The 22,945-nt window shown below is 41.8% G+C and overlaps 1 protein-coding gene across 1 annotated transcript in view; it reads left to right on the forward strand.

The window, feature by feature from the left end:
* Nucleotides 1–22,945, forward strand: part of LOC104923413 (glutamate receptor ionotropic, NMDA 2C) — a 59,129-nt gene that overhangs the window by 19,163 nt on the left and 17,021 nt on the right. The window contains exons 4-11 of the mRNA XM_010736483.3: nt 3,810–3,875; nt 4,394–4,582; nt 5,116–5,456; nt 5,914–6,028; nt 11,978–12,189; nt 19,290–19,458; nt 21,257–21,410; nt 21,841–21,966. Of these exons, the coding sequence (XP_010734785.2) occupies nt 3,810–3,875; nt 4,394–4,582; nt 5,116–5,456; nt 5,914–6,028; nt 11,978–12,189; nt 19,290–19,458; nt 21,257–21,410; nt 21,841–21,966 (1,372 nt within the window). The remainder of the gene's footprint in view (nt 1–3,809; nt 3,876–4,393; nt 4,583–5,115; nt 5,457–5,913; nt 6,029–11,977; nt 12,190–19,289; nt 19,459–21,256; nt 21,411–21,840; nt 21,967–22,945) is intronic.

Below are 22,945 nucleotides of genomic sequence, written 5' to 3' on the forward strand. Positions count from 1 at the left end.
AGCCTTTTATTTCATAAAGCTCTCGCCTACGACTAAAAGTCAGTCCCAGATTTACTCTTGTCTGGCTGCCTCTTGTTCGCTCACTCTTTTCGCCTCTCTCGATATGTCCATAGAGGCCACTCAGCTCGGTTACACTGCCTGCTTTGCACAAACACTTAACACTCCCACGGTGCTCTAAACTCACACGCAGCCCGGCTTACGAACTGAGAAGAAACTTACAGAAGTTTACTTTCCATCAGAAAAGTCTGTAATCTGACATCAGAGAGAAAACCAGAAAACATTTTCTCTATAAAATATGATCCAGTTTCACCATAATCAGTGAAACATTTGTTGGTGTGTGCTGTAAAATGTCGCATAATCGCCACTGGTTGTACCTGGAGCAGTACGGGGTGAAGAGTGGGGATGTTGGAGACACCATTCACCTGATTACAGGTCAATGTAGCATCAAAATGATTTAAAATCTGTTATTTTATTGTAGAAAAGTTACACAATGATGCTCCAAGTAGCAGAAAATGGTAATAACCATGTGTGAGCACCTCTAAATGTTGCCTAAGCATTGAGTAAATGTACCTTCCACCACTGGAGATTGCAGCAATTTGTACAAGAAGTCTAGAGTGACTTACTGTACATGCGTACACCTATCCATATGTGAGTGCACGTCTCTATGTGCGACCTGCTTCCTGTTTGACCCGCAACCAGTCTCTCCACCGAGGGGAGGTGCAGCACCCCCCGTGGGAGGAGAGGAGTGTGTGAGCAACCATCGTGTCCACCGTCCCCCTTCCTGTCACATTACCATACGCTCCTGCAGTAGGACTGCTAATTACGTCTGTGTGTGTGACAGCCGCAGTGCCAAGGTGGTGAGAACAAGACGGCTGGGAAAGTGGAGGACGAGATGAGGGTGGGGTGGTGGGATGGGGTGGATGAACTCTCTCTTCTCATGGAAGTCATTTTTATCGTAATTCTTGCTTGATTTCGCTGTAAAGATGAAAGTGGATGTCTTTCATCGCGTTTGTGATGTTTTTCACGTTTTAAAATGCTGCTAATTGGATAATACTGAAAAGTTTATTGGCCTAAGGCGGGGCCACTGTTTTGTTTCTTTGTTTAAAAGCTTGTCATTGGATCTTAATGACACTTGAAATGATCCTTACGTCATATCAAAGGAAGTGGGGCACTATAGCTAACCAGGACTGCCAATCCAGAGCCATTTTTTATTTATTCAGTGACAGCCTGACATGGTTGTGTACTGCTATTTTTATAGCTATTCTGGTGCGCAGCCCAGTGAGTGGTCTATTGGAGTTTCAGCCTCCGGAGGTGAGTCTCAAACAGGCGCAGACACAGATACAACTGGTAAAATTTGAGTGAAGGAGAGTCTAGCTGTGATATTCCTGTGGTATTCTTCGGGCTGCACAGATCTCTGGGGGCTTTGCCGAGCCTCTGAGCTGTGGGAGAGGGAAGAGCAAACAGGAAGGAGGAGAGACAGTTAGTCACCTCTGAGACAAGAACAGACTGAGAAGATCTAGAAACCTGGTCCCACATGGCACTTGACAGTTTAACAGGATTTGCTCACTTTTTCTTTTCCTGCCTCACTCTCTCACACACGACTTATATCTTCTTCTTCATACATGTGCGTGTAGTTGTATTTTCAAATTTCCCACGCTTCCTGTCTCTATTTAGTGCTGGATGCTGCTGTAGAGAGAAGCTATATTTCCGTGATCTTTGCCTTCTTGCACCAGCCATGTCCGTTATCAAGTAAAATTCTGATTATTTCAACTTTGTGAAAGCGTGACAGGGTCTTGCAACTGCTTACATCACAGGTCTTCTTTTGCCCTGCAGCACCTTTAGGCTACTTAGATCCATCCAAGCTCTGTTATTACGGCAGTCCAACCCAAAACGAGGCAGGCACAGGGCGTCCAAACAGTTTTATTGAATGTTTTTATAGTTTTACTATGAGGTTAAACTTAAATGCAGCCAATGGCTTACTGTATTTGTGTCCTGTACATGCAGAAACAGGAAGGTGACAACATTTTTTGGATAAATAAGTGGAGAAACATGAATACAGATGCTGTCCAGGGGTCACCAAATGGTTTGATATTAAAATAGTGTGAACGCTATGGTCTCCGCAGTCATGAGATCTCAACCCAATTAAACATTTTGGACCAATGAAGTAGATGTAGACAGTATAAAACATGGACTGTAAACATGTTTATTTCTGCTGTGAAGTTGGACATTTTAACATGGGGGCTTATGGAGATTGGCTTGTTCTGGAGCCAGCATCTAGTGGCCATTTGAGGAACTGCAGCTCTGCGAATAACTTTTGGAGAAGTGTTGTTTCCATCCTTTCAGTAGAGACGAAGCCATTCTGGTGGCAGGTGGTGGCCAACACCTTACTAAGATGTGCACATGTAAAATATGTGGGCATGTGCTCATTGGGCATAGATTTGGTAATTTGACCTGCATGTGTAAACTAAACTTATATAGCTGAATTTCAATATGTACCTGCTTCACATTTAAATAAAGTAATTTAAAGTCTGCTGAAACAACAATTATATGTAACCTTAATATCTACAGAACATTCAATTTAAACCAAATTCAACCCAGTTTTGTCAGAGATGTCTAGACATCTTTTGACCCAAAACACAAAGCTATTACTCGGTACAAATTCTTCTGTATCAGTTAATGATTTCTGCTCTTTGTGTCTATATCCAGCCCCTTTTACACCCTCCAATAGTTACCACCCCCCTCCTCTCATCCCAATAGCCTACTTTATTTGAATGCTATTTGAAGGACGTGAGTTCAGCAGGCTCTCACAACTTCCATCTTATCTGTCAACACACACGAACACACAGCGAGGTGGTATGCAAATGTATGCTAACACACATACAACACCGGACCACCCCTTCTTGACAGAAGGAGAGCAGCAGGACTGAGTGTTTGCAGCTCGGAGACACTTGAGACACCAGATCAAGGCTGGATATGGTCAATCAAAGCTTTATGGTTAAATGTGAGCGACAATAAAGGTGCAAACTGTAACATAACGTTCACGGTAACCGTTTCTTATACGATGCGTCAGTCTGGCAGTCTCTAGCGGCGGCTTGTTGTGCATAATTTACCATCAAATCAGGATTTATGCATGTTTTTCCTCTCATGAATGAAAAAAACTTCAATGTTTTGTCAGTTTATAAACTTTAGATTGATGCTAGATTTCATAAAGCCGATTCAAGTGTCATTGTCTCACTTAAAATATAGTCCTTTCTGTTTTTCCCATTTGTTGTCACTCCCCATCAACCTAATTGGTATTAGAAGGCTGTTCCACTGTGTTGCTTATGTGACTTTTACAATGATGTTTTTATGAGTGATAGCATGCTTATTGAATAAGACGATAATTGAAGTGCACTGTTCTAGTAAGGGCTAAGTTTAATCTAAATTTAAAGGCTCCACAGCAGCAGTAACAGCATTAAAGCTGCTGCTATTGACGAGCAGGAGACGAGTTAATTTGCTTCTGTTGCTGTTGTCAACATCGCACTTTGCTGATTTATTCAAGATGTTTTACCTGAGTTTGAGTATTTTAACTGAGTCTGTGACAACCATTCAGATGTTTTTCTTTCCTACATTGTTTTAAAGAAAAGTAAAAAGGCAGTAGAGTAGCAAAGTAAGAAGAAAAAGCTGTACTTCAAACTCCTGTGACAGCAAACATCCACTCTCTTCGAGGCAAAACCAGCTCCAGACATGCTGTTGCATCACTCGCCTTCCACCCCATGAAAGACTTTCCCTACCTGAATCCCTAAATTAGACTCTCTTACTCTTTTCAGGCCGAGGGATCCTCCTTCTTGCAGATGGGAGCGTCTCTGGAGCAGCAGGTTGTCTGCATGTTCAAGGTACGGAAATGTGTTACAGTACAATCAGACCATATTTAGACAGGATTTGGGAAACTAATCCAGGCTCTCATACCAAATGTTTATTTATAGGGTCAAGCCTGCCAACTGGGACCTCTCAGGATGATTAACATCATGTGGGGACATCCCCTACAATCAGTGGGGGAATCCGTGATCTGAAGTTCTGGCCCAATTTCGGCAAACTAATATAATCTGTATATACAATTACGCACAAATCGAGATCAAAGGATGTCACTGATGTTTTTAGAGTCAATCACATAATCTCAGTTAAATCCGTGCTAACTTTATCTCGTAATCTAATGCATTTCCACAACTGAGAAACATCCACTGTGAAACTGAGAGGTATATTTGTGATGAAATGTCAGTTTTAAAAGGTTTCTAGTTTGTTCCTGTGACCCAACATTAGACTCCATGCTCATGAAATTTGGAGCTTTCATACCTGGATGTTGGCCTTGGATATTCTTCTCTCAAGTCTGTTTTTCTATATATCCCTGTTTCAGCTCATGGAGGAGTACGACTGGGGCGAGTTTGCGGTGATCACCAGCTTGCTGCCGGGTTACGACACCTTTGTGGATATAGTTCAGTCCTACAAGGAGACCTCCTATTTCCTGTGGAATATACAGGATGTTTTGTCTCTGGAAATGTCTGTTGGGGCCAATGACGCGAGGACTAAACGCATGCTGCAGCAGGTACAATAAAATATAAGAATCTTGGATTGGATTGTGATGTTAGTTAGTACCAAAGACGGTTTAGAAACAGGGCGCCGCACTTATGTCCCTTTAGAAGACTAGCAGCAGCTCCTGAAGCGATTGACCATAATCACTGAAGTGGATACTCAACTCAGCCACACATCTTCTGAACACTGACAATAAAATTATGTTTTTCAGACCAACAGATCAGGAGGATATTAACTTTGTTGAAGACCTGTCTGTCAGCAGCAACATCCTGTTATGAGATTTGGCAACACTGATATCTTTGATATTGTTGATTCAGATGATCTATAACTAAGCAAAAACATAAATAACTTTCTGAACAATCTCTGGTTCAACAATCTGCTTTCATCAATCACGTGATGTTCACCTTTTCATATCATTGTAAAGTTTGATTTAGCTATTAAACTTTACCTTTATTACAAGGCTCAAATTTGAACTGAGGTGCTAGCGTCTATCGATAACCTACAGTAGTACTCCACAGTTAGTGTTTTCTGTCTATTTGTCTGCAGGTGGACTCTCAGGTCCTGCTGGTGTACTGCTCCCATGAGGAGGCGCAGTACTTATTTCGTCAGGCAACCGAGGTGGGTCTGCTGGGGCCAGGCTACATCTGGATCCTCCCCAGTCTGGCCGTGGGCAACCCCGAAAGTCCTCCGCCTGACAGCTTCCCTGTCGGTGTTATTGGAGTGATTACAGACCAGTGGAGGAAGAGCTTGCGGCAGAGGGTGAGAGAGGGTGTCGCCATCATAGCGAAAGGTGCCGAGAGCTTCAAGAAGCAGTACGGTTTTATTCCTGATGGACATGGTGACTGCAACAAACCGGCTAAACAGTCAGACAACAATACTCTGTTCAGGTGAGCCTAAACATTTCAATTCATTGTTTTAGATAGTTCGTACTGACGCATGGACAGAAAAGCAAAAACTTCATCTTTCACACTCTTCACGCAACTTTACCAACACACAGTCATGCCTGAATCAAGTATCTTGCACCTCTGTTGCACGTGAAATGCAAATAACCCAGGATTAGTTATTCACAGCGCAGTCTGTCATGGATGTATATCTTAACAGACAGCGAAATCACAGCACCCTACCCTCCACCAATCAGCTGCCTATCTCATCCCCTTAATGAGCTACTTCCTGTCTCTCGCGTTAGCCCTCCCGCGGGAGCTTTAGGCTTAATTAGGAGGTGATCATTGTGTGTCTTTATCTTTGTAAATGATTATGCAAATTACCGTGTGATGTAGAATCAAAGTCCTTGATTGCATATTATACACGTTCCTATGACTTTCCTTCATGTCCTGTGGGTTGCAGGCACATGCTGAATGTGACGTGGGAAAGGAAAGATCTTTCATTCAACAACCAAGGTTTCCTCTCCAACCCTTCCATGGTCATCGTTGCTCTGGATCGGGAAAGACTCTGGGACAAGGTACCAAAACACTATCACATGTTTGTCCTGTTATACGTCAATGCAAGGCACTGAGCACAGTACTGTATTCTCAGGAAGCATAATCACAAATTACAGCAATCGGCGTAATTTCTCAAGTGCCTCTTTGAGCTGTGTGTCACAGCCATAGACTGTGTAAAAGAAGGATGTGGTATCCGTGATGTCAGCCATAGGTTACTGAAAAGTATTGTGTAGCTCAGTGTGGTGGGCAAAAGATCAATGGGCAAAGATCGTGGATCGTTGGTGGAGCTGAGTTGGGCCCAAATGACGCCTGGGTGCTCAAACGAGCCATCTGTGATGGCACCTACCAGTCAATCAAAGCAACCATGCTCTTAATTTGGAATATCTTTGAGCCTTAATATAATTTGAACAGGTGAGTTCTGTAAAAATTCACCCACAGTACAGTTGTCATGAACGAGGATATTAGCTATAGAGACCCAGGCTGCAGTTTTTGGCTTCACTTCACAGCCATGGAAGTTGCCGTTTGGTCTCACCCATTGCTGCTACTCCAACCGTGTTGCTGTATCTCTCCCGGGCTTGGGAGTTGCACCTCACCTCACATATTTATACATTTTCCAGAGATGTCAAGCTGCATTTGAGATAAATCAGGAAATAGAAGGGTGGTTGACGTAAAGTGGATTCAATGAAAATCGAAACTGGAACAATTGATCACAACAATAAAACTCCTACCACGCTCCAAACATTACACATGTGATATCTGAAGGTACAAGTGTAGGCGTAATCAATAATATTGTGGCGTCTGTGTGTGTTTCCTGTTTGTTGTGTCCCGTTTCATTGTCACCGTGCAATTTTCTCGAGTATTTTCACTCTCTTTAAACACGCGCACGCGCCTTTCAAAGCCCGAGAGTGTATTGAAAAAGTGCGACTAAACAGAGAGACCTGAATGTAATCTCACAGCTACAGTTGAACTCATTTATTTCTACCCTGGAAAGACCAACCCACTTCATCAATGTCACCTCCTGGCTGGTGTGTACGTATGCGTGTGTGTATGAACACAGACATGTAATTGTGCCAAAGTGGGCTTTGGGTTGTATATGTGTGTGTGTGTGTGTGTGTGTAGAGCTTAAAGTCCCACTTGTGCGGCCAACAGACCCACATACACTTAGTCCATACATTATTGTGCTCATGTTCAGGTGTGGTGTTGGATGTACCGCACAACAAGACACTGCTTAAAAACAAGACAGCATCTACATTCTGTGAATCCTCTCTCCTCACTGCTTGTTCTTCCACTACTCCCCTTGTCATGTAGCTCATCCATAATGGCGACTGGTTGTGTGGTGTTCTTACACTTTTCAAGTCACCATGACAATTTAACATGACGTTGTTCCTAATCACTGTCTGAATGGTGCTTCTGGGTGACATTTTGGGCAGGAAAGTCCTCATTGGGCCCCTCTCCAAATTCTTCTTTCTTGTTTCTTCACATAAACTCTGGCACTTTGGCCCCTCTTTTAAATCACATATCAAAAATCTTGGGGTAACATTTGATAACAGGCTCAAATTTGACAAATGGATTAGCTCTGTTGTCAGCACGAGCTTTTTTCAGCTCCGTCTCTTGACCAAAGTTAAGTCTTTTCTCAGTCGTCAGGATCTCGAGAGGGCAATCCACGCTTTCATCAGTTCCAGACTGGACTACTGCAATGCCCTTTACGTTGTCGTCACTCCACTGGCTTCCAGTCTGTTTGAGAATTAATTTTAAACTTCTGTTGTTTTAACACCATTTTAACTTTTCGCAATTGTGGCAGAGCCCTGCGCTCTTCGGGTCAGCTTCTGTTAGAGGTCGCTGCTCCCAGACTGTGGACCAAAAGCCTTTTTAAATCGAAGCGTTTCAATTCTGACTAGACTGTTTCTTAGGCGTACTCATTCTGTCTGCTCTTTTCTATGTATTTCTGGAAGGTTTTTAATACCCTGCAGCGCTGCAGAACTACAGCACTGTTATGTATCTGTTATGTATTGTTTTATGGCTTTGTTGTAAAGCACTTTGGGTACCGTTTAGGTGTTGTACAGGGCTATACAAATAAACTTGATTTGATTTAATTCACACCTCTACATCGACCTGTAGAACCAACACTGAGAATAAAAAAGCTTAAAGCTTTAATGATTCTGCATAACACAGCTTTCCACAGAAGTTTTAGCTCACTAGGAATAAAGTTCTGCATTATTAAGAGTGTGGCTGCTTTAACTGACTGGTGGGTTGGTTGACCATTTTTAGATTGGCCGGGAGGTGGCAGAGGCAGGACTGCGACGTCCAGAGCCGCCAAAATGGCTCTTCAGAAACCTGTCACAGAGACTACATCCGTCCTTTATACTGTCTATGGTTATACCCCGTCTCAGCAGGTCTCTTGGCGCCACCAGCCATCAACCTTTTTCCAATGCTGCATCCAAACTGTGCAACTTCCTTCCCTCTCACATTTGTTTACTGGACTCTCTAGACATTAAAATTATAATTTTATCACTATACTAGATCTTATTTTTATAAGAACGTTTGTATTCCTGCTGATTGTTTATTGTATTGTATTCTATTGATTGTAATGATATTTGATTTCTGCGTTATTGCTTGGGTGTTTTCATTGTATTGATTTTTTGAAAAGGTGCCACTAAATAAAAATGTATTGTTATTATAATTAATATTAGTTATATACGTATGATGTCAAAAAAGGTAGTCGTGAAGAAACTACAGACAATCATCACCTTACTCTGCAGTTTTTTTCTCCAGTTCTCCAGATTTTTTTTTAGCATCTTCATCAACGTCATTTCCAGCAGGAGCAGGCAGCTGTTCTCAGCAAAGAAGCTATAATAAACCAAACAGCAGACAGAAAATGTTAGTGACAAACTGGTGAACATAGTGAAGCATTTAAGAGCTAAAGAGCCAGATGTTTAAAGTCTCAGGAGTTGGTGGAGACCAAAAAAAGAGCTAAAAGAAAGGGAATGTTGGACTTCATTGGGTGGCCAAATAAATTCTAATGTGTCTATGTCTGCTGCATTAGTTACACAAATAAAAATACACTTTATTTTTTATAATAATTAGAAATAAAAAGATTTTCATGGGGATCTAATCTTTTTAAGTGGCCGTCAGACTGAAAAATACAAGACACTGCGTTGATGAGGTCGTGTTGCTTCAGGTACCAGTGAGATGATTAAATATGATCCATAATAAATGAGTGATAAAACCATTTGAGTTTGGAGGCTTATCAGACGCTTGCACAGCAGTTTATGTTGTTATGAGGAAGGAATTAAGTTATCGCGGTGACAGCCAGTTTGTCTTTTGTTACAAAAATTGGCAGGCAAACAGTAAAAATAATGATGTTACACAGTAATCCACCAGGTATAAACACTGCGTTTGTGAAAAGAGGTTGAGCCAGGTTGAATTTTTTTGCCTGACGACCCTGTGTTTGTCTTGTTCTTTGTTAGAGTCCTCTGAGTCGGCACCCTACTGCCTCTGCTTAGTGATCTGATTGAATTAGGGGGCTGTTCACGTTTTGTCTGTCTGAACACGGCCTAATACCACGGGTACTTCATCATAAGACGTGGCATTTTACAACATATTCTATTCATTGGGCACTGTGTGAGCAAGAGCTAAATATTATGCATGTCTCCCTTTAAAAATATTCTTCTAGAAACGTACAGAATTTGTGAGATGTAGTCTGAAAATTTAGGTTTTTAGTGGCAGTGGATGATGGTCAGGGTCAGGGCTGTCTTGACTTTAATCGGGAACTCATTCCGCCACTTTGAAGCCAGAATAGAGAAGATCCTTGACCGAGATGAGCGACTATAGGGTCCTCTAAATGTCCAGAGTCAAGGGAGTGCAGAGGCTGGGTTGGGTTGGGTTCACTGTGCTGTAGATCAGCATCAGATGTGAGCAACAACAGATAGCCAGTGCAGTGAATGGAGAAGAGGGTCGGTGTGGTAAAACTCAGGTTACCAGGCGGGCTACAGCATTGCGGTGCAACATGACTTCAAACATTTGTATGTTTTTAGGTAGCTATTTCTTGGAAAGAACATCTGAAAAATACCTTTAATAATGTATTTATCAATGATTTCTAACATGAAGTATTGAGGAAGATCCTCATACCGTATTTTAACCCTGTATCCAATAATCAATATGAGGCACCAACCCAACAGCGCTGCGAGCGTGAGAATGACAGGTAGATGACAGAGCGTCTGCTTAAGATGCTCCAGGAGAGGAGAAGACATATGAAAATCCCATCAGAGACAGATTGAAATGATTGATCTTTACAACTGGCATCTCTGCGATTCTGTCGTTCACAGATGGCGCAGAGAAACAAATCACCGTCTTGCACGTCGCACTGTAACCTTCACGCAGATTTGTAAATCATCCATGTATGACGAAATGAGAGAGAGCGCTAGTATGAGTGAGCAGAAGAGCGAATCAAGAGTTGGTATGAAAAAGAGGTCTCATTAAAGCTTTGAGGGAGCGAGTTTCACATGCAGTAAGTCAGCGCTGGCTGAGCTCAGCATGGCTCATTAGGTTGGGTTGATGTGACAAACAGTCCTGGATCTCACAGAGAGGGTTTCACTGAGCTTAGTGCCGACATCAGTGGGATTATCCTTTGTGCGATGTGTCATTATACAGCAATTCGAGTCCGAAGTGGCTCCCTGTGACATTAAAAACACTCAATCTATCGCTTTTTTATTCAATAGCTACAATATATCATTGTTGGTCGGCATGTGTTTGTCAATTCTGGTCAATCCAGGGAGATTTATTAACATAAAACACTTGTAAAGCAGGTCTGCAAAAGCAAAGCAAAGTACAAAGACGGATAATAAATAGCACTGATCACACCAACAGTTCCCATTTATGAAGAGTGACATTTTCAATTTGTTTATTCAGTAAAAAAAAAAAAAAAAAAAGACAATTAATAACTGAATAATCAGTCAACAAAATGAACGCAGATTGAAGGCAGCACATGCTGGGATGTATTATTAATGTGATGCAGTCGGTTTGCTCTTTGTTTTAGTTTCTGGCTTTTTTTTTTTGTCTTACTCAAAGACTTTTAAGTCTCCTCAGTATGCATTAATGAACTCTGCTCCTCTTTCATCTTTTAATCCGCATCCTCCGGGTCAGCACATGCTAATTTTTCCTTTATATATATATAAAAAAAAAGAAAGAAAAAGAAAGAAAGAAAACATTGATCCTGTGATATAGGGAAAGACAGGTGAAGAGAGAAGAGGTTGGCATGCAGAGAAGGTTCAAACACATATGCGGTGGTGGAAGAAGCATCTTGATCTTTTACTTAAAGGGTCGGTTTGGTAAAGTGCTGTGTCTTTGCCACTTACAGACAAAATGTCTAGAGATAGACCTTTAGTGACACAGTAAGACTCTATATCGCTGTGGTCAAACCCACCAGACTCCATTGAAAAAAACAGTAATTTTACCTTATAACATCTTAACACTTATTAATCTTTCCACTGCCTCAACACTGCTTTGGTCAAAATAAACTTAATTCACTAGCAAGATTCGAATCCCTGTCTTTTTGTGTGTTCTCCACATGTCTGCGTGGGTTCTCAGGATTCCTCCCTCTTCCAAAGACATGCAGGTTTATAGGTTATTTGGTCCCTGGTGAGGATAAGTGGTTATGGAAGATGGATGGAAATGTTGGGAGAGGAGTGAGAGGGAGGTTGAGACAGTGAAAAATAGCACGAAGAGCCAGGATATTTTCACCATCTAACTCTGGTTTTGTCTAAATAAACCCTTAATTCAAAGAGTTGGTGATTGTTAAAAAAAAGTGGAAGCACTCATTATGCGGATGACCCATTTATTTATTCATGCAATTAGTGATGCATGTGTGCATTAAAAAACTAGTACAAGTATCTCAAATGTTTACACTACTTGAGCAAATGTAGCTGCAGTCCACCACTGTGCATGATAACAATGAGTTCTTTGACCTCCAGGTGGGAACATATGCTCGAGGGATCCTTCAGGTCCGCTACCCGGTCTGGCCTCGATATGGCAGCTTCCTGGAGCAAGTGTCTGATGACCGTCACCTGACCGTAGCCACGCTGGAGGAGCGTCCCTTTGTCATAGTTGAGAACGTGGACCCGGGCACTGGCACGTGTGTTCGCAACACGGTGCCCTGCAGGCGCCAGTCCAACCGCACAGAAAGGTACACACAGCGACACGAACACATGTACAGCTTGTTACATCTGCATAAATGTGGGCATGCAGGCACAGATAAGGCAGGGTGCTGTACAGACAGGATGAAATGTGTTTGTACTAGTACCCAAAGCTGACAATAAAGGTTGTTCAGGTTTGTTGTCTTGTTTATTTACTAGCTTGTGAAATGATTTCCTAAGGTGTCTGCAGACAACAACAGCAATCTTACAAGTTCATTGAGTGTCACACATGTGAGATTGGTCCAAGGAAAACTTGGACGCAATCATCCACGCTGCAAACTGAAACACGTTGGTCTGACAATAAAAAAAATGTTGCTGAACTTCTGAAATGAGGACAACATTGAATCCTGATTTGCAAAGTGAGTTTGAGGTAAATGTGTTTGGTTGGTCGATTGTAACAGGAGTCATTTCGGCCATCATTTTTAATCAACGGCCAAAGATTTCATCATGTTTCTTTCACTTGGGTGAAACACGTCTTCTGCGGATCCATCTCGTCCATGTCCACTTGAAAGTTTTTGGCCACAGTTGCCTTTGTGTGTGCATTTCTTTTTCACTTCTCCACACGATCATGGTACAAATGAGAGGAGACGTCAAGGAGGCACCCTCACTCAAACACCCAACTTCTCCACCTTTTCTACAGTCCAAAAGTATCGTGACTTCGAGAGAGCACTCCGATTTGTTGATGACACTGAACGTCACTATTAGCATGAGCCGAGACTAAAAACTAAAACTTATTTTACATATTTATTAAACATGCTTGAAAAGACAGACACATTTCATGATGGGAGCACGCTCCAACTCGAGCAAAACTTTCAGGATTTTTTTTTAACCTAAATTGGAAATTTGTCTGCGACAGTGAAATCATTTGAAAAGTCTTTTGGTGTGAGGCCAGCATAAGTGGACCTCTTCTTGTTATTAGCTGCTGTTTAACTGTCGAGCTGGATTGTTTATTCTTTGATCAGGAAGTTTCTGATTTGAATAAAAATTTTTGTTGAAGTTGAAGTTTCTGTTTGCCTACCTGTCTTCACACCTGCCTTTCTTTTTTTCTCAAAGTAAAGCATCGATTTGATATAGTTACCAAACAGGTATCAAATCGGCACAAATATATAAACCTTTGAGATAATATCCAGCCCTACACACAGACTCTCCACCCTCCCTCTCCCTTTCTCTGCCCCAGTTTAGTTCTGAGTAGACACTCCAAACCTCCACACTTCATTAAACACAGCGTAATTGTGTGTGCTGAGTGTCTAAGCACTTTAAAACACACCTCCGGTGTCAAACACAGATCGCAGCATGGCAGAAAACAGCCATTAAACAGCTATTACCTCTGACTACCTACAACTGGTGCTCATCGGGAACACACAGTGTCTTTATTATGTTCAAACAACCACTGACAAGAGAAGTAGTAGTCTATCATGAATGTAATTCTAAGCGTAAAACTTGCGTCATCCACCCAGTCAGCTCAGATTTATTGTTATTATCAATGAGTTCTGATAAAATCAATGTTGTATATCTTTTTGGAGGAAAAATGGGAGTTCAAACTGTGACTAAAACAGGTACAGCAATCCAACAGTAACCGAAAAACCACGGTTTGGGTTAAAACGACTACTTCGTTGAGGTTTCGGGAAGCTTTGCCATCATGTTTACAATAATAAGGACTTATCGTGGTCATGCTTAACAAGAAACAGCACTGACTGTCTGATAAAATGTCCATCCACCTCGACCTCCTCGCTGTGAACGCTTCTGTTGCTCTTTAACGACGTCAGCGTACGTCCTCACTTGTTGAAATGACTGATCTGTTGTTCTTCGAGCGAGGACAGTCTATTTTTTTTTTTTTTCAGAAAGAGTGATGAAACAAATTCCTAATAGGGGATTAAGTGGAATATAGTGGAGCCCAGACATGAGGTCAGCTCTCTTTACAGAGTGCTATCATAGAGGGCTGGGCCAGACTCCAGAGTGTCCACGCTGACTCAGATTTGATTTGACAGTTCTGGGGTCGTTTTATGTGCTACTCAGACCCCATTTTACATATTTATAATTGCTTTTTTAAAAATATATATTATCACAATTACAAATTTCTTTAATGAGAAATGAAATAATGATGAGAAGAGTTTAATAACACTCGTCTGCTGTGCATAAAGCCTTCCTTAATGGTCCTTAATGTTAGAATAATGAGTCACAAGTGGCACCTATGTTTCTGATCACAGTCTGCCACGACGATGTTAATGAATAATAACTACTTACTTATGTCAAGTGGTTTTCTATGTTCACCATCATTTGGATGAAGTGCTATTGATTGAAATGCTTGATTACAAGGTTTTCTGTGGGTATGTGTATCCATATTTTGAGATTTATTGCTGCGTTCTTCTGTGGTCTCTTCTGTGGATTTGATTCCCCTGACCAGCAGGTTTGAATCGTGGACTTTAACGGCCCAGAAACAAATATCCAGCTTCTGCTATGTGAGGAGAAGAGAGGTGTGATTGTGAGCAGAGGACACACATACTGTTCAATTACACGAGGACAGACAAAACCTTAAATCTGCTGCCAGTTCTGCACCTGTTAACGGACTAACTTTGGCATCATGTGACGTGTCAGCTGACAGCTAACCTGCTACACCCACCACATGTCACTGCACTGGTTTGGTCATTTATTTAAAGGCGCCTCAAATTTGCTCTATGTTGTTTTTGTTAGTATAAGACTCCTTCACCTACACTCTGCACTCTGGAGGTTTGTTATTTCTAACAAAATTCTCTCTGGAAGATTTTCTCTGCCTGTTATTGATTATATTACTATGTATTCATGCTGCTGTGTTGTTTACCTGCAGCGGGGAGATACCTACGAGAAAAACCACACCAGTTGTGTACAAGCCAGTCCCAATGCCACAGTACGTTCCTTATGATATATGCTGAATTATGGAACAAAACACATAAAAAATGCAACATTCATTCATTTATCTTCAGTTCACTTAATTATAATGTCTTGATGGAAAAATGTGAACCATCAGCAGCTGAAGACAAGTGTTTTTCATGGTGGTAAAGTCTGGAAAAGAAAGAGAGTTAGATGAAAAAATTGATACCAACGTCTGGTGGTTTGTACCATAGACACTATAAATACGGACATAGTATCTGTGATGTCACAGATGTGGTTTTTGAGGATCACTGGTAGACCTGAAAAGCGTTGTCGTATATTCAGTGGCGATGCAGTTGAAGATGTTTGAAGAAAAACTCCGCCAACACTGTCTTAGTTGTATAACAAAACTTTTACAATAAGCTCAGTATCGTAATCAAGTAAAACGTTACTTGGAGAGCCTCCAGACGAATAATGAGACTCTCCTGAACTATGCGGGGCAAGCCCTTATATACAATGGAGGTTATGCTCCCAAGACATGCAGTCATGGTCAACAATAGTATAACTCTGTGTAATGGAGGGACAGAGGAAAAGAGAGGCCCCTCTCCCAGGATGCCCCAACAGATGGCCCTTAACCTTTGACCTGATCTCTCCCTTAACCACGTCAAAGGAAACCACATGCGACCCGAGACACCCCATCCCACATGACTCCCTCAACTTACATTGCAACACAAACATCAACACACTTGACAGTGGCGCCATCCTGGCGGTTCTTTGGTACTCCTATCCAAATAACCTCAAAGTCCATATGGACCAAATTAACAGCTAGTGACACAGACAAGTATCTCAGTGTAAACCATTTGTATATAATAGTACTAGTCTTAGTATGTAACTATGTATCTATGTGCAGACACCTCACCCTTTTTTTGGTACCAGGCTGTAACCATGTTTATTTCTGCTGTGAAGTTGTTGTGACACCTACATATGGAGGCTTATGGAGGTTTGGAAACTGCAGTTTTTGGCTTCCACATTGGTGCCACTTCACAGCCACACACGAGGTTACCGCTTGGTTTGTACTCTAGATATGAAGATAGCCAGCTTCTTTATTTAATTGCTGATGCTGAATATTTTGGACTGTATGCTTACTTTTACTCATGTACCACCAATACTTGAATTATTAGACCTTTATGATGTGATTAATAAACACAGATTGATCATGTTTTTATCACCCGAACAACAGAAAACAAAAGAATCAGCCCATAAATGAATTATTGTCCATGCATGTTCACTCGAGTGACTCCACATGTGTGTGTGTGTGTGTTTGTCTGTGGGTATGTATCGGTTATGCAGATTGCATAGCTGACCACGGCTGGCACATTAATTACAGAGAGAGATATGTAGCGGCTGTTGTTCGGCGCGATGGCACATTGATTGCCAGTAAAGAAGATTTATCTGTCCAACATAGGGACATCTGTCATAGCATCGGACAGTGTTATCCCATCCTACCCTCTTTCTGTTTCTCTTTCTCCATCTCTCTCTGGCTGGCATGCCCCATTTGGATGGTGACCAACAAACAAGGAGAAGTAAAGAAAAGCCAGAGAGAAAGAGAGAGAGAGAAGCTGCTATATAAATTAGTTAATCTCGCTGTGTGGTCTGAACAGCTTCCCTGCAGAGCAGATGTTTAAGCGTGATTAAAACTTTTTGTCTCGCTCATTAAAAGTCCTTTCTTTGGACAGATGATGGCTTCTTTTGCCAGAAAGCTGAGCCTACTCCTCTGCCCTGATTAGAGGCAGGAACTCCACACTAAAACCCAACGTGCAGTGACCGGATGATAAATATAAAGCAGTGTTGAATCATTTTATTAGTACTGCCACATGTTTTATTAATCAATTATTTGGTTATATAATTTATCCTGCAAGAATGACAAACAACTTGCTGGTTTCAGTGTCTCAAATGTGATTTTTCTGGGTTGCATGTCATTACAAAATTTATGTGGATACATCCCAAACCTGCAGAATGAATGTTGATATTGGACTGTGCTATGCTGTACATGGCAACTGTGGTTGAGGTAAAGGTAAAGATATAATAAACTATGGGTAGGGTTAAGTTACGGTACTTAAACATTTGGTTAAGGTCAAGGTAGAGGTTGTCCCAAATCATTTTAGGTCACTTCTTCCATAGTCTTTCTGACTGGATCATCAAATCAGCGAAGTTCTATTACCGGGAAATTATCTCAATCTATAGGTCCAACCTCAATTGTCACTGGGGAGTTTATGTGTCATGTTTCGGTCCTTTCAATGAGCAGAGCTGTTTGGCCACGGCTGCCAAGCTCTGGACCAACTCCTGAGGGAAATATCTGACTCTTTAGCAGCTAAATCCAAAGTCACTAACTTTGTCCATATGTTTTTTTTTTAATGCTGAGCAGGGTGCGAGAGTGACTGAAAACAGTAAAGGTCGGGCTGAATGGGCACCGAGGCGTTGGGTCTTTGCTGAGTTTTAGATTAGCCAGGATGGCAGCGACCAAAGCCTGGAAACATGTGGGTGACGTCATGGATATATGGTCCATATTTATACTGTCAATGGCGAGATTTTGCTTTAGACCAATCGGAGGATGCTGGCCCATTGCAGGTCAGGTGTGTTGTCCAACTTTGGACCACTCCCATATTATATTGGAGGGACTCTACTCTTTAAGGGGTGACATTCTTTGTGTTTTGTGTGTTTTTTGTTACATAAATAAAGTAAACCACAACATTAGATCATCTTCTCCTTTACACATATGAAGCGAGATTCATAGCCTGACATATCGATGTGTACTTTTTAGAGATTTGATTTCCTCTAGTAGAATATTGCCATTGGTTTTAAAATAATGTTCCGGTTTCCAAATATTTTGCCATTTGTGTGCTCGTGGTGTATCTTTGAGTCTTGATCGCTGATATATAAGTATAATTTGTTGACGCCGTAGGGAATTACGTTACAGCAGCTTCCTCATTATTCCTACATGATCACAGCGGTGTTAAATTCAAATATCATCCTCCACCTCCTCCACCTCCTCCATCTGTCCTCCTGCTCTTGCCCTCCTTTCCCTCCCATCCGAAGCTGCAGCCCTGTCAGGCCCTGTTGTTGTTGTTGTTGTTGTTTCGTGTTTCCTGTCTTGTGTTCACCTGAGAATCCTCCTCTTCTTCTTCTCTCTCTCTGGTCCAACTCCCTCTTGGTGCTTTCCTCCACGCTGCACTAGTTTCTGGGCATTTTGTGAAGAACGCACGACACATCACAACAGCTGCTAATTCTCAGAGGATACTGTACTATACTGTGTGCGTGCGTCTGTGTGTGTGTGTGTATTGTTAGTGGAGTGTGTATAATGACGACAGGTGGCCAGCTCCTGTAGCAATTAATTAACGCTGCGTTTATCGGAGCTATTGACTCCTGTGAATGAAGCGAGTCTTTCCAAAGCACTTAAAATTTGTCTAAAATGAACTCAGTGCTGAAAATAATCAACTCGAGTGTTAATTAGTCGCTTAGTTTTCTTTTTTCATTCGGTGCCTCGCTCGTTTACTCACTCGTATGCTCTTTTTTTAAAAATCGCTCTTCAGCTCTTATGCTGACTCATTGACATGCTGAGGTTATCTCAAACACACACACACACACACACACACACACACACACACACAGCGTGACTCAGCCCTCGTAGATTTTAGGCCTTCACTTTGGCAGCTGGATAGATGAAAAAGTGAAAAAGAGGGAGGGAGTTTGTCCACTAAATTTTCAGTCTGTCTGCTTTTTTTTTTTAACTTTCATCGTCCTCTGTTGCTTTTAGAGGCCATTTTTGATTCTATTATTTTTTTTAAAAACCATTTCCTGTCCTTCTGTTCTCTTCTTCTACACCCCATTAGGTAGCGAGGCCACAGAGAGGAAGCGAGTGTCCCTCACATGCTACACACCTTAATGGCCTTTGATTAGAGGCCATCAAAGTCACTCAACCATCCACTACGGTCTCCCTCACATCGCCTGTGTGTGTGTTTGAAATTTTAGGTGCTCTCCTCTGTCTCTGTGAAAGACAACCTGTTAACAGACATTGATTTTAGCTAATGAACCACCCATCGCCTGTCCTTGGATGCTTTGAGTGTGTTTAGCGCTCGCTCTCTGAAACGAAACAGCTTTAGTCCGAGCGGCTAAAGATACCGACAATCGCAGCTGTCAGAGACTGTTAAAAAACAAAAACTGTATTTGCTTTTTTTTCTTACAGTATTATCGGCCACTCTGAGTCCTACACCAAACTGTGCTGTAAGGGCTTCTGCATAGACATCCTGAAGAAACTGTCCCGCACCATCAAGTTCTCATACGACCTCTACTTGGTCACCAACGGAAAACACGGCAAGCTGGTCCGTGGGACTTGGAACGGCATGATTGGGGAGGTGAGACTGAGATACTATTTAAAGACTGCGGATAAATCCCTGAATCCACAGCTGGTGTAGCTGTGTTGAGTCACCTAGTGACCGTGTACAGACTGTTATTAGAGCAAGGTGTTGATCCAGATCTAACTAAATTAAAATAAAAGCTTTAGGCTATGGTATGTCCTTATTAGATTAAATATACTGTGTGTGGTGTGCTAGTTATCGCTGAAAACAGCAGTGAATGTTGACCTGTGTTTTAAGGAACATGCACACAAAAAACTGAACTATTCTTTATTGTTCTGTTCAGTTTATTAAACCAAAATTATCTTGTTAATTGGTAAATTTACCAAAACGTTACAGTATCGTTCATGTGGAGTGAGCGTGTTTCTGGCCAAAAGATGAATAGAAGTGCGATGTTCCCTCTCTCTCTTTTACCTCTGGTTTGGTCTCCACCAACTCCCGAGGGAAATATGTGGCTCTTCAGCAGCTAAATCCAACGTGAGCACAAGCTTGTTTTAGTGGTGGGCAGAGTGAATGAAAACAGTAAAGCTGTAAAACCAAAACAAGCTGAAAGATGCTAAAATGCTCCATAGACCTAAATTGTGGGTTTACTACAACAAATGTCATCTCACCTGTTCTTAATTCAAAAATATTGATTTGATGTCAAAATGACGAGAACAAAACAAAAGTATGGAGTCCAATATATCAACAAAACAGCTGCTGTCAGATCCAAGAGAGACCAGCTTTTAAATCTGAAAGCTTTATATCACAAGTCGCATCAAGAAGGAGCAGAATAAAGTGTGAAAACCAGTCTAAGGATTAGATGCTCCTCTAACTGAGAACAAATCCACTCGTCACAAATTCTTTAAATAGAGACTAAAATGTATTAAGAAGCTGAAATGTGGCCGTTTTTTTGTCACATCTCGTCTTTTAATATGTTTTAAGTGCAAAATAATGGAGCAATTTGCAGTTGCCACGCAGATATTACAGTGTAAGTACTTCAAAGATGTACAGTAGGGGCAGTTCCTGAGTGTAATTATGTAGTGACTCCCCCACCTCTGCACTACAGTACAGTTTGTGGATGGTAGTAATGATGTACAGTGTCTTAGGAGGCCCAGAGAGTTCCTTTGAAGGGTTTTATCTAGGTCGGTGGTGTGAGGCCATGCATATACATCCAGAGCTAAAACAGCACTTTTATCCCACACACCAAGCCACATCAAACGCAAACTGCATTTGAAAGTAAAACGCCCTGAACAGGTGTGCCTCAGGAGATCCTTCTTGCTTATGTTTGTGTGCCCGCAGGCGCTTTGCTCTGGGCCTGTTTCTGTATGTATATATGTGTGCATGTGTGTGTGTGTGTGCTACATTTATAAAAAAACAGATTTTGTCTCCGTAAAAAATTCCTGCTTTTTCAGAAAAGCACTCTTGAGATGCAGCCTTCTCTCTGTCTCTGTCTCTCTCTCTGGATGCTCAGATGATGAGACATATTTTTTTCATATCTCCGCAGACAGCCTTTATTAGAGTCATGCCTGCTGCAGAGCACAAAGTGTTTGTTGCATTGTGGCATCAAAAAGGAATGCTCATGAAATTCTGAATTTGCTCTCTTTTTCTCAAAAGAATAGCTTGCCAGCTCGTCCTCTGGGACATTTGGAAGCAGCAGGCTTTGCTGTGATAAAATAAACCAATTCAAGTGCTTTTTTTTTCTTCTTTGCAGACCAAAAATAGTTTGGTACAAATGCTGCTGACCACTGTCAATACCTCGCTCTGCAGTGTCTCTACAGTGTTTTTACTTTGTGTTCGTCATCCTTCCTTCTCTCAGGTTGTGTACAGACGAGCTGACATGGCCATCGGCTCTCTCACCATCAACGAGGAGCGTTCGGAAATCATCGACTTCTCCGTGCCGTTTGTTGAGACGGGCATCAGCGTCATGGTCGCCCGCAGCAACGGGACAGTTTCCCCATCCGCCTTCCTCGGTAAGAAAAACCCCCGCCTCTTTTACATCCAGTTCAAACCGGTCACAACATCCATTATCCTGGAGTTTGATGTACAGTGTGTGTCAGATATGTTGCTTCTTTCTCACCACTTTCTCCCAGGATGGCCTACTTTAACAAGTTCTGTCTCTGCAGCCGCTTCAGGAAACTTCCCATTAAGCTTTTATCCCGCCGTCAACTGTAGCCTACAACTAAATCCCCTTACGTACCGTGCACACACCTAAATCCCTTTTCCAAACTTTGAACAACAACGTTCAGCACCAACCTCCTGAACAGTGTATTTCTGTCTTCTCAGTTTCACATCAGCTATCCTCCTACCACACATGGTGACCCCCATCCCAGGCTTTAGAGGTTTAGAAGCAGGAGTACTTGCTTTAATCCTTTGTGTTTGTGCCTCCTCCTCCTCCTGCAGAGCCCTACAGTCCAGCAGTTTGGGTCATGATGTTTGTCATGTGCCTGACCGTGGTGGCGGTGACGGTTTTTGTGTTCGAATACTTCAGTCCAGTCGGCTACAACCGCAGCCTGGTCAGCGCCAAATGTGAGTTTGTTTCGCTTTTACTGACGCATTAAAGTACAGTGTGAATAATGTATAGGCATCGATGTTTTTAGGGGTAAGCAGGAGAAAAACTCGACTTGATCAAAAGAAAGAAAATAGCCACAAGCTGTGACTTTAAAAAAAATCCATGAAATATATTTAATCTGCTAATCTTAGAAAGCACTTCACAGTAACACCCCGTAATTCGAGCCCCGTCTGCACGTTCTGCAACGTTAAAAAGTTCCTTAACAGGTTTTTGGGGAGAGGGCTAATCAATCCCAGAATGCAGCGCTGACAGAGCGTGCCTCGTCTCCAGGTCCGAAAGGTCATTTTCCTGTTTTAATTAGCATTCGTCGCTGCGCTAATCGAACTGTGATTGATGGTGGTGGCACCCTCTGTTGCTGCACATGAGCGACGGTGGCAGAGAGCGATGGAAAACGGGGCAGAGGCTGTGAAATTGTTCTGTTGTTTGGAAGTTTGCATGAGATGAGTCATGAATACTTACGTAATGAATTCAGTTTGATGAAGGGGACATATAGAAATAATATATGTGACTTCAAACCGGTCTGATCTGTGGCAAAGATCGTCGACTGTAGACTTAAAGGGTTGTTCTACCACAATTTACTACTTTCTATTGAAAAAAAATAGTTCCAATTAAAACAAGGAGAAACAGTGAGTGAGCTACAGAAGACAAAAGTTTCAATTTGAGTAAAAAAAGATCACTAGTCACTTCCATCCATCAGGAGCGAAGGATGTTATAGAGCTGAAAATCTGCAGGAATGTGGTTGAAGTGTACAAAATTTCAAGACTTTCACACGTTCAACTTCTCTTAACCTATTGACAGTCAACATTGGTGTCCTTTCAACACCAACAGTTATCTTTTTCTGACCTTAACCAAGCTGATTTTGTGCCTAAACCAAAGAGTAACCATAGTTACGCAGTGAAATAGTGGCTTTCGATTAAAAAATATGTGTTATTATGG

This window comes from Larimichthys crocea, chromosome XVI (assembly GCF_000972845.2).
Source record: "Larimichthys crocea isolate SSNF chromosome XVI, L_crocea_2.0, whole genome shotgun sequence".
NCBI lineage: Eukaryota > Metazoa > Chordata > Actinopteri > Sciaenidae > Larimichthys > Larimichthys crocea.